General features: G+C 42.1%; 1 protein-coding gene across 4 annotated transcripts in view; it reads left to right on the top strand.

The window, feature by feature from the left end:
- Positions 1 to 3,251: 3,251 nt before the first annotated feature.
- The window catches only part of ATRX (ATRX chromatin remodeler), a 76,628-nt gene continuing 67,095 nt past the window's right edge, over positions 3,252 to 12,784 (top strand). For 2 of the 4 annotated variants that reach the window (XR_015259735.1, XM_086756551.1), the window contains exon 1: positions 3,252 to 3,416. Coding sequence is in view for 3 of the 4 variants with exons in the window: in XM_086756551.1 (XP_086612677.1) it covers positions 3,397 to 3,416 (20 nt within the window). In the remaining variant the exon portion in view is untranslated. The remainder of the gene's footprint in view (positions 3,417 to 12,784) is intronic. The other 2 variants (XM_086756552.1, XM_086756550.1) reach the window with 1 other exon arrangement.

Here is a 12,784-nt window from a genome sequence, read left to right as displayed (position 1 = left end):
GGATAGCCAGCAGTGTCTGGGGAATACAGTTAGATGATGGCTGCCTGCCTAGAGGCTTTAGGAGAAAGATGTAGATGCTTTTATGGTCGCAACTATTGAACATCTAACGAAATGTACAGCAAAGCTTATTCTGAGCCTTGTTAAAAAACGTAAAAGTAGGTGTAACAAGTCATTTTTTACTCCTAGTCTATATTCCTGACGAATCAAACTAGAAGTTTTAGAAGTACTGAAGAACGTCAGTTGCTTAACTTTATAAACACGTGAGAACATCCAAAGAAAATCAGATTGCTGAACCACTTATGCTTGTTTGGATACGCTGCCCATGACATCAGATTATGCTAGAGCATGGCACCTTGCAGCTGGACTTTGTCGGGAGAAAAGAATGGTCTGTAGTGTTCCTTTATGGTTTATTAGCAATGGTTTCTGCTAGTGTGTTGTAAAAAATAGCCAGTTTATAACAGAAAATCACACTGAAACCAGATTTTTAAAAGAAGTTAAAATTTCTAAATGCTTTCATGTGCTATGAGAAATTCTCACAAGGGATTTGGAAAAGTCCTGGCACTTTGTTTCTGTATTGGACCTTGATGTTTACTGTGTTGTCATGCTGAAAGGATTTAGTTATCCCATACAAACCACTACTCAACTGATTCCACACCATCACTTTGGACATGTATTAAGGGGAATAGCATAACAGCAGAACAAGAACAAAACCAGGCTCCTGCATTAGTAGTCATCTCTTTCCAGCGTTTATCATGCTTTTTCTCTGATGAAAAGAGAATGAATTTTTCAGTTTAAAAGCTCAGATCTTGACCATGCCTATGAAATGAATTTAAGGGTAGTATTTTCTTGTTCTGAAATAATTGTGCTACTTTTATCACAGATAATAATCTGAAAAAGATGTATATGTAGTTTGTATTTCTAGGTCAGGAGCACATAAAGTTATTAAAATATTCTCTTGTCAATTGATAACTATACATGTCTTTTAGCCATTTTTCTTAAAAGTAGGCTAATATCTACTTAAGAAAACTAATTACTATCATTATGAAAAAAAAAAATAATCAGAGTGATGAGACTCTAGAGTGGCACTTGGTTTGTCCTGCAAACGGAGCTCTGAATCCTCGTTCTTCCGGGTGCTTGGAGCAGCCAGCAGTGTCGATTAGTAGAGCGCTGGGGGAAGGGGTCCTGCGTGCTGGGGAATCGTAACTGGAGGTGTGCAGAATGTTTCTCTGCAGATGCATACAGTGTCTGTCCGTACACGGATTTCAGTGTGCTTCTGCAAGCTGTTTCTTGACAACCCATGATAGTATCGCGCTTTGTCTTCTAGAGTAATTGTTGGGAGATGGAAACATTTCCATTCTTTATCTTGACATTTTTCTCACAACAGGATTTCTTTTTTGTGTGCAACTAATTGTCTCCAATTCATAACTTATCTAAATTTTTTTTTAAACTGCTTTCTAATACCTTGTTTAATCTCCCAAGGAAATAGAAAAAGAAAAATACTATAGAGTAAAAGTAATAAATATGTTGATGTAGTTATTCTAAATCAGTAGGATATTAGTCCATAAAGCAGATGAGATCCCTTGAAGAGGAAAATGTTTTGTGTTCTTATTTTAGTCACACAATTGGAATACTAATGCAGAGCTAAGAATAGGTAATGCTTCTGGTTTAATTAATATGTTTAGTGGCAAAAAAATAGAATGGCTTTTTGCAATTTTCAAATGGAATTTGTAGCAGGCACTTAACAGGAATTAATTTTTTTTCCTTCTAAAATTTAGCAAGAAGACAGGTGATGCTTTGGTCTTTTAAAACTGTTGCATTGACAGTGAGAGAAAATTTGTTAACAGAGCTGTTGTTAAATCTGCTGTTTGCTGTTACTAAAATTCAGCAAATACAGGATGCAATTCTTGGGTAAAATGTTAAATTCTAAAGCAAATTCTGTTTAGACCAGTTTGTAGAATTTCTCTGTGATGTGTAAGCTCGTATGTGCTGAAGTGCAGAAATGCTCTTCACTCTGTTGTCGTTGCCTTTTAGAATGAGACAGGTATCAGGGAGTAGTTCTACTTAGGACGACGAGGCTTTCCCTTAGCACGCAAAATACAAGAAAAGTCCTGTGTTATGAAATCGGGTGAGTTGGTATGGTTTTTTTTTTTAACTTCTGCAGAAAAGTATATTAATTTTCAAAACTGGTTATCTTTTATGATAAGTGAATAATACTTGTCACCTGTTGCAAATTCTGTGCAGTACTGGACTTGGTTTTGGTGGTCCGTTCTGTTTTGGTCGTGTGGGGACGTGGAAGTTTGCATCAAAACCCCAGCCAGTGGAGTTTGGCAGCCGTCTCACAAAAGCATGTAACTTCCTTCCCTCTGCATAGGGATGTAGTCCAGTCCTCTTATACTGGTGTTAACATCTGACAGGAATGCAGAGGCTGCTAGCACAAGGAGGGAAAATTACCTTGGCATACTTCTGTGAAGCTGCCAACAATTTGTTTCCTTATCTAAAGAATTTTATGTTTAGAAAAAAATCTAGCGAAGCTGGGCTTAAGGGAAGCTCCAGCTAGCAGTGTAACTTCAGTGCTGTTCAACGAGTTCAACCTTGATAATCCCAGTACAGCTCACATTATTCATATCTTGCTTTTTATTCGGTACTTGGGAAACTGCTTCTGCCAAAGCTTGCTTCTGTGCTCACGTCCTGGTCTGCGTTGAGTTCCATGGCTGACCCCGCAGCGGATCAGGGCGTTCTGGTGCTGTTACTGGAGTTTGGCCAGCATCGCGGTGTTACTCTTTGTGTGGCTGACGTATTTAACTGCCGTGATTAACTTGCTGTTGTTGAATCCAGGCTCCAGAATTGCCCGAAGCCGCAGTCCTCTGACGTGAAGTGGGCGGCTGGGGCTGGGGCGCCACCGGACCCTCGCTGTTGTCGCTTGCTCCGTCTCCCGCCGCCCGTCGCACACACAGCAGGCTGTGGGTGCGCTTCGCTCCGGCCACACCGGCCGAGGTCAAGGGGGGGGCACCCGTAGGCTGGAGCCCCCTGCTGGACAAAGTAGTCACTACACTTTGTTTTGAAATGATGTCACGGGACTTGGTGCGTGACGTCAGGCCCCGGCCGGTGATGTAACCCTCCCTCCAGCCAATCAGAGCGGGGAAGGTTGGGACGGTGACGTGAACGACCCTAGCAACAGGCCCCGTCGGAGCCGCCCAATTAGAAAATCGCTGGGGGCGGCAAGGAGCCAATGGGAGCCAGCGAAGGAGGAAGGCGGCAGGAGGCAGGTCTGCCTCAGCCTCTCTCCGATAAGATGGCGGCGGAGCTTGCGATGGTGGCAATAGCGGCTTTGTCTCCTTTCAGCGCTTGAGCCCGGTTCCGGCCCGGCCGGCCGCACCGAGCAGCGGCAGCGGAGAGATGACCGCAGAGCCCGTCAGGTACGGCCCGGGGCCCGCCCCTCCGGGCGGCGGGGGGAGCGGCGGCCGCTGCTGGCGGGCGGCCTCCGCGCCTGCACCGCCCGGCCCGGCTCGCGGCGGGGCTGAGGCGGGGGCGGGCCCGGCGCGGCGGGCGCTGGCGGAGGCCGGGATGGCGGCGGGAGGCCGGGTGGGGAGCGCAGGGGAAGGGGGACGGCGGCGGGGGTGGCGGCCCGGGCGGTCGTCTGGTCTGGTCTGGCCGCGGCCCGGCGCTTGACCTGCGGCGGCGCGCACGCCGCTTCTTCCGTGGGCACGGCGGGGTCGGGCCCGGGCCCGGCTGCCCCGTCCCGTCCCGTCGGGAAGGCCGGGAGGGGTGGGGCCGCCGTCGCCCCCCGCCATCGGCCGCCGTGCCCCGCGGGTGGGTGCCGCGGGGATGTGCCCTCCGTTTGTCCGCCCCCGCCCCACGTGTCTGTGCCGTAGTAAAGTCCTTCCTACCCCGCCGGTCCGCCGTGAGGGATCTGTTTTCATGCTGGTTTACAGACATCTCCCTCTGCCCTGGATGAGCTGTCTCCTGCCGTGCTGGTTATTCCGAACGGCTTCTGTCTTGCTGCATAAAGTAAGCTGACAAGAAACCAAGTAAAGGCAGTGTAAAGAAAGACGCCATGTTAAACTATTAATAAATAGCGGGCTTTGCATCTCTTCAGTTCATCGGTATCTCAAGGGGTCTGATCAGCACACTCCGTCACTCACAGGTACTCCACATGGCTGAGACACTATACAAACAGTAAAGTGTTGTCACTTGACCCTCACGAGTGTTGCACACATCTTCAAAATCAGTGTTAGGAAAGTGAAGCATCATGCTGTGTTAAGTACAGAGCCTTGGATGAAGTTTTTCCTGCGGTCGTGTTTGTGTATGGATGAAGTTTTTTCTGCGGTCGTGTTTGTGTATCTTCACCACCGAGTTTGACACTTGTTTTGAGTAGTTCATAACTACTACTGAGTTTCAGCATAAAGCCAAAGGGATGGTAGCTTTCCTCCTCTTGTGTGTTGCTTGGTTTGAAAGCCCTAACATTTCTGAGGAAGTAGAGCACATGTAATCTCTTTCTAACAAGAAGAGATTTTTCAAAGATAATCATCGTTATTGATCTTGATCACATGCTGGATGTAAGTCATGAGTGTTGCAAATACATGTTATTTGGTGCATGACTTCCCAATAGTTAGCAGTTTCTTCTGCAGTGTTTTCTTCGTTATTTTGTGAGATGGAGATTGTCCATCTCTTCCTCCTTTCTCTTTCTCACTCTCACTTTCTCTCCTCTGTGTTGTTAAAGTACTTTGAAAACTTAAAGCACTTTTGTTTTGGATCAGTTATTCAGTAGACTGAAATACTAATGAAGGGGCTTTCTCCTTTTTCTTCCCCAGTCCCTGAAAATCAGGAATAGCGTTTGATTTTTGTATAACAAAAAGATCTGACTTACTAATATTTATTGACTGTTTTACAACCGTAATTAGTATTACATATTCTGGAAAATGTTCTTCCATTTGGACCAGTTTGCTTTTTATTTTACTATGACTGTTGTATTTTGTTCCCGGTTTCCCCTTTGAACCACTTCTTCCGGATCTACATTGTGAAGGTTTTGTACTTAACCCTTTCCGTATTCTTAGATTGTCATTAGCGCAACAGTTAGTGTTACTACCAAGGCGCTGCTTTAGCTGGTGCTTCAGTGGAAGAGAAAACAGAAGCTCATACATTTTCCATGCAATTTTTCAGATTACCTGCAGACAGAAAGGTAAATTGGAGTATTTCAGATTATTTGTAATCTTGAAGATCAAGAAGTATGTACAAACCAACAGATTTGAGATTGTATGTAGTCTCTGAATTGGCTCTGTCCTGTATAATCAGACCCTATGACAAACTACTTTTAAGTAAATGGACATAATTTTTTGTTGTTGTTGTTGCTCCAAACTTTTCTTCTGTTCATAGATGTTTTTAATAATTCTCACTCTGTATAGAGCTCATCTTGAGCAGTTTGTTTTTATCGTACAAGAACAGTTCCATGCCAGGAACTAGGCATGATGGTGTGGGGGTACCGTGGTTTCGGGGTTAGAAGCTGATGAACCCTTTGCATGGGCTTTTTCTTATTTTCTGTCAATTCAAGTTCCACTTAAATTTTGAGAGAATGAGAGGGAAAAGAAAATCACGCACGTGCTCACTTTCTTTTGTTCCCATTTCCCACAAGTCCTGCTGGCCTGTCAGCTGCCTGCACTTCTGTCACCCTGCACAGTCACCATACAGATTCATTTCATCTTCTGCTGTCTGCAGCTTTGCTCATGTAAGACCTGTACAGAAATCAAGCTAGGAGATTGGTGTTAGAATTATTTGGAAGATAAGCAAACAACAGAATTTTGATGGAAAATCTTTTTCCGGCCCTTCTGGAAGTCAGACTTAGTGTTTAAAAGGAAAGTAATCAAACCATACTAGTCTACTGGCTATGAAGGTTTAAACTTTTGCTTTATTATTATTTATTATTATTATTTTTGCTTTTATTTAATATTAAGAACCTAGGAGTCTTCCATGTCCAGGATGAGAAGTTTGGAATGATGAAAACTACAGTAACTTACTAAGAAACTTTATAAAGAAGTGGTACCTCTGTAAATGTTTATGAAGATTTCTCTACAACTTGTGTCTAAAAAACCTGGTTTATTTTTTCTTTTAAGTGACGGACTCTTTGTCACAGTGACCTAACCTGTTCCTACCAGTCAGTTCATACATTGTACAAAATAAGCTCAACAGTAGAAGAGGATGACAAGTTTTGAATCTCGCTTGAACCATCTGGTCATCCATGTATTGATACTGGATTTTTTTAAGTAGATAAAATAAACTACTTTTTTTATGATTCAGAATTTTCAGCTTGCAGTGTGATATTTTGGTAACCTGGTCTTAACATTTTTGTTAAATTTTCTGTATTTTTGAGTCACTTGAATTTCTTTGTTCTGAATGAAATTACAGGTTTGTTTGAGGCGTGTTATTTTATGCCACAATAACCTCTTTGGAAATAAGTCAGTATTCCATATTCTCTCAAGGTACAGTGTAAGTTAGCAGTCTTTCATGCAGTCATGTGGAATGGACCTCGGACTCTTCTCCCAAAAAGAGCAAAACTTCAGGCTGGCTGTTGTCCTCTGGGCCAGATGTGCCCCAAAGCCAATGTGTTTACACTACTTAAATGAAATTCTTTGAGAGTGGCACTTACTGCGTTATTTCTGTTTTAGTACAGTACTGTCTCTGTTAGGGTTTTATAAATTTTGTGTCAGGGTCTCTATAGGGCTTAACTGAAGGCATCTTCATTTTCTATGAAATAATCTGGTGTGACAAAGAAGTGTATAACACAAATCCTGCAGTAAGATGGCCGTAACATTCTGGAAACTGGAAATTCCCAGTTCTGTTATAGATGAGCATTTGCACCCCCTGCTTGAAGGGAGGAAAAGTTAATGCTTTTCATGTGGCTATAACTCACAAAAAGAGAGTTTCAAAAATAATACTAAAATGTATGGTGTTCACTGTAAAAACAAATGCCTGCAGTCTATGACAAAATGTGTTCTTAGACTGGATCACTAGATGTGTCTTTTATAAACTGGAAAGCCTGAGGATACTACTGAACCTCATAAAATCGCATTTTGTATTGCTGGAGCTCAGCTTGTGCCTGCAGGTGATTTGGAAACATGAGTCAGTTCATGGATAGGTCAATGGCAAGTTATTCCAGTGGTGAAAGGGGAGGAGAAAGGAGAAATTGTAGGAATTCAGTGGCAAATACACTGGGAAGTTCTCTAAAGTTGACTTTAAAGGATGGTAGGTAAAGTGCCCCGATATACTAGAGGAAGAGTATAAAGCTTACATGATGTGTTATGACATCTAGCCAGTTCTCATTCAAAATGGGTGACAGATTGATTGGTGATTTTTTTTAATTTTTTTTATTTTTTTTTTTCCTTTCTTAAGAAAAGTAGTAAAACTTTGGGGAAAAAAATCAAGGACTTGGTTACACAGGTTGTTGACCAGTGTTAACCTTAGTGCTATTTAGGCAATCTATTTGCAAGTCTGAAAGCTGCACAGTTGCAGAAATTTCTATCTTAATAGGTCCAACTGTAGATCTTAATAGGTTCAACTGTAGAAGCTTTCTTGGGCAAATGAGTCTATCATGTAAAGCAAACCGCCCAAAATTAGGCAATAAATTCAGAACTGACAGTGGGGCAAACTGAGATGACTTTTGTCTTGTAAAATAAAAACCTATGCTTCAGATGGACTTACAGCCCTTAAAACCTGTAGCAAATCTGATCGGGAATATCTGGGACACTTGAAGGGACACGCTTTGATTTTTAGATGGAGTTTGTAATGAATGATGTCTCGTTGAGAACCTGTGGTAAACTACGGGAAGGAGAAGGCAGATGAAGCAAAAGAGAAGGCAGGTTTAGAGTTAAGAGGGGCATGATGCTATTGGATGTGAAGCCCTCCTTTCCCTTTAAACAAAATGTGTTTAAGCTTTTTAAGTACAACTTTCTGTTTTGTATATGCTAGTTTGAGCTTCCTTTCCTGAATTAATATAGTAAGGTATTCAGTTTGCCATGATTTTTCTCTCTTAAAGGTGAAAATACTGTATTTAGATTTTCAAGTGGACCTCAGTAAGTCTTTTTCAGCTTGCAGATTATTTTGCCCTTGGTCACTTGTGTGACATTCAAGCCAACCTAACAATGAGATTGTTTGTCTTAGCTTTTTTTTCTCTTTCTTTTTTTAAACTCCCATTAAAGAAACAGTTTAAAAAACAAAGAATTTTTCGCTTTTTAGTGAAGCGTGATAACTCTCAGCCAAATCCTGATCTCAACAAAAAGAGATTGTGTAATCTTCCTTCAGTACAATAAAGGGTCTTTTAGTGACTTTGAACCATTGCTTTCTCATTCCCCATGTGTGTCTGGAGGAAAATAACTCTGTTTACTTGTCTGAACCTGTTATGCTGTACTTAAACTCCAAAGTTATTCATCCACATCCTTGAGTGTCTTCAACTCTACTAGGTATCACTTGATTAAGCCCCTGTGGATTTAAAGTCAGTTCTAAACAAAGTAAAAGAGTAAGTCTCTCTTAACGAAGTCTTAAGCATAGAATCTCCAAGTGTGATGAAGTGTTAGATGCCTGCATCTCTTTTCAGTCAGAGCTTCAGTATTCGGTTGTTTTCTGGCTGTACCTGATTTAATAAGTTTAATGTGGTGCAATTTCGTCTAAATACAAGAGAACTTTTTTTCACTGAGAATGGTCAAACACTGGAACAGGTCACTCAGAGAGGCTGTGGAGCCTCTGTTTGTGGAGGTACCCTCACTCACAGAGCAGTGAGCTGGATTAGGGAAATTATCTAGATTCAGTAGAAGAAATGACTGCTCTTAATATGGATCAGCTTCTGTGCGTAGGTCAAAACAAATACTTGTAGTGAAGTGGAGGAGAAAGGAGAACTGAGAGCGTGGGTGGCATCAGGTGTGTGTGTGTAGAGGCTTGAGGGCTTGTGTCCTTTGGCAGTAGAGCTGGCTCATGCCCACTTGAACAGATTGAGTGAATCCTGATTGTAAAGCCTTACTTGGTATAATACTTTGGTGTAATTGGTATATCAGTATAAATAAGTTACAAAACATTAATCTGATTTAGGCCATACAGTATCATGTTGCTGTTTACTTGGAAAGCTATTGTGAGGTTAAAATACAACTACTAGGATGGAAGTGCTCTGTTTCCCCGCCTTTATAAAACCATATCCTTTTACTTGTCTAACTGATACAATGGCGGGCTGATGTTATTTTCTGGTTATGTATTTTTTCTGAGAGAAGTAGCCTTCTTAATGATATTGCAAGTGTGTTCACTCCTTTTCTGATGAGGGATAAGAAAAATAAACAACTTCTGTTGTAGGTTTTACCGTCTTTAACTCTTTCCAACACCCTTAAGCTATTTAATTCATGTATGTTCAGCCAGAATATTGACACATTTTGTACGAAATGACTATGTAGGCTGTGCCCTTGTAATTGAAATCTTTGAATTGGGATAAGTCTAACACTTTTCCTTCTCATCAGGGAAAACTTTTTTGAAGATTTGCAGGTGACAAAATACTGGCCTGATTATATCAAGGCTTAGGTAGTATGAAAGGAAATTATACATTTTGGGCAGGGAGGAGAAGGATGCCTAGTACCAGTTTTGAAAATGTATGTTTAATTAATTTACCTCAATTTCAGTTTTACTTACTATAAAACAGTAATTTTAAGACAGTTGTGTTTGTATCACATTAGACGTAGAAATGCTCTGGAAAAATATATTCTCATCTCCTTCAGAAGTTTGTGTGCATCTGTAGTAGCATCTGAATTAAGTGCGTTTTTGAAAAACGTCTCCAGATTGTCCTTGCTTATTCAGTTTTGTTGATAATGCCGGGGGTGGCAGGGGGCTTGGAGTACACAAACTGAATTCCTTCTGGGTGGAACTAAGCTGAAAGATGTGCTCCAACATTCTTGTTGTGTTCCAGTTGCTAGTGCTTGTTCAGTCTGCAGAACCAGCCTACAACTAGTTTGAATTACTGAAATGTACGTAGCGTGGATGTTGGGTCATCAGCACCAAACCTTCCTGTCTTTTCATGTACACACAGTCGGTTCTTTCCCTTCCTCTTCCCACTGTCCTAATTCAAATACTCAGCCTTATGCTGTGGGTTGTCAGATTTCTGTCATTCACATGGGGATACAGTCTGAAGTAGAGGATGGTCGTCTACAGACTGGGAGTTTAAAAGCACATCTGGTTTTATTTTTCTTTAATTTTTTTTTTCCTAAGGATTGTTTAATTTTATTTGCTTAATACTTGCTGTTCTGCAGTACTTCATTGCAACTTCAGAAATTAATAGGACTTAAATTCATCTTTACAGTTGCTTCAAGTTAAAAAACTTGTGCCCTTGAACTATTTTAAAAGTGTAAACACAGAAAAATTTTAGACGCATGTTGAACTTACAGAGTGAGTACTTCAGATAGGAAAAATTTTGCAGAAGTGTATTTGTCAACGTTGAGATAGATGAAAGCCTGGAAAGCACTCCTGTTTCACTGACTTTCAGGAGCCACTTGAAATTGAGACGCGGGGCACTTTTTTAGGCTAAAAGTTGGTAGGATCCTGTGGAAGAGTGATAAATTAATTTTTTAAAGAAAATAGAGTTTTAAAACTGTTCTTCTTACTGGGACGTTCCACACCTACATTTTTGAAGTTATCTGAAAAAAGTAGGTAGAAACTGTGTGCAATGAGAAGTTTTTTCCAGTGCAGTTTCACAGTACAATCCAATGCGACCCGGGTTTGCTGCTGTGATGGGCAGTCCTGCTCTTTCCCTGCCCTGGCTGTGAAATTCCAACATCTCATCTGCCATCAGAGAGAATGCTCATGTGTGGCAACTTGGGTCCAAATGAAAACTGTTCCTTAAAGTTGTATTTGTCTGTGGTGATTTGGCTCACTTTGCAGAAGCATGGTCACCAGCTAACACAGGTGCTGAAGTGATGTGGTGGGTTGGTCCTGACTGGTGCCCACCCAGCTGCTCTACCACTCCCCTCCTCAGCTGGACAGGGGAGAGAAAATAGAATGAGGGTGCGTGGGTTGAGATAAGGGCGGGGAGATCACTCAGCAGTTACTGTCACAGGCAAAACAGACTTGGCTGGGGGAAATTAGTTTAATGTATTGCCAATCAAATCAGAGCAGGGTAATGAGAAATAAACCCAAATCTTAAAAACACCTTCCCCCAACCCCTCTATTTTTCCTGGGCTCAACTTCATCCCGATTTCTCTGTCTCCTCCCGAGTGGCGCAGGGGGATGGGGAATGGGGGCTGTGGTCAGTTCATCACACGTCATCTCTGCTGCTCCATCCTCCTCCTCTCTTCCCCTGCTCCAGCGCGGGGTCCCTCCCACAGGAGACACTCCTCTGTGAGCTTCTCCAGCATGGGGTCCCTCCCACGGGCTGTAGTCCTTCAGGAACAGGCTGCTCCAGTGTGGGCTTCTCTCTCCACAGGGTCACAGCCTCCCCTGGCATCCACCTCCTCCGGTGTGGGATCCTCACGGGGCTACAGGGGAATGTCTGCTCTGGTGCCTGGAGCACCTCCTCCCCCTCCTTCTGCGCTGACCTTGGTGTCTGCGGAGTTGTTCCTCTCACATATTCTCACTCCTCTCTCTTGGCTGCTGTTGTGCAGCAGTTTTTTTCCCATTCTTAACTATGTTATCCCAGAGGGGCTGCCACCGCTGCTGATGGGCTCGGCCTTGGCCAGGTGCAGGTCTGTCTTGGAGCTGACTGGCATTGGCTCTGTCAGACATGAGGGGAGGCTTTTGGCAGCTTCTCACAGGAGCCACCTCTGTACCCCCTTGCTACCAACCCTTGCCACACAAACCCAGTACAGGTGAGCACATACAAGGGAACAGCAGTCAACAGCCAGATTGAGTCAGGTATGTTGTGCCTAGATTAGGACACCCCTCTTCCATCTAGTGATTTGTAGAATCATTTAGCCTAAAGGATGAATTCCCAATATGTAGTTTTTTATCCTAATAAGGGCCAGGCGTTTACTGTTTAAGATTACAGCTCTTGCTCTGAATTTAGATAAGAAATGGTATTGTTATAAGATAGTTTCCCAAGGTCACAAATCAGGTTCATGGCCAAACCAGTAATAGTAGGACACCTTTCCTTTAATTCCAGTTTTAATTAGGCTAAACAGTGTTGAAATAGCTCTAGACTGATGGTGAAGCCTTTTGCTTAGAACACGCAAGCCTGAAAACACTAGTAAATAGTGTAGGGACTGCTGCTATATGGTAGAGGGAGACTGCTTGCTTCCCTTAATGCTTTTGAGATGGTTCTAAATTTTTAGGCTCTTACTTTTTTTGAAAATACACATCTTGAAAGTTGTGATCAATTTAATAGTGGATGGGTCTGTTAATATATTACAAAGAATAAGGATTTTGCAACAGAAGCTTTAGAAAGATTATAGATAGTATATTCTATAATATAAATGCTTGACACAAAATCACTTTTGTACAAAGACAGGTAAAGCATTGCCCTAAATTAAAATTTTGTTGTGATGAAACATCATAAGTGTAACACCTTTACTTACATTTGGCCTGGTGTTCCTTTACACAGGCTTATGGTGCAAAATGCTGAAGAAGCAAGAGGAAACGCAAGCTGGGAAGACTTTTTAGCATTAGTTTGTAGGGGGTTTTTTTTTGTTGTTTTTTTTTTTTTTGTGGTTGTTTGTCAACATGAATGTTTTGCTCTGAAAATGGCAATTTTAGGCTAGTTGGGATAAGAGTTAGTAAATGGTAATAGATAACGATCCAAGTGTTAGTCAGAGGCACATGCGTACTATTCTGA

This window comes from Chlamydotis macqueenii, chromosome 11 (assembly GCF_036417535.1).
Source record: "Chlamydotis macqueenii isolate bChlMac1 chromosome 11, bChlMac1.mat, whole genome shotgun sequence".
Classification (NCBI taxonomy): Eukaryota; Metazoa; Chordata; class Aves; order Otidiformes; family Otididae; genus Chlamydotis; species Chlamydotis macqueenii.
Note: the sequence above shows the minus strand (reverse complement) of the source record. Positions and strands in the feature narration are given on the sequence as shown.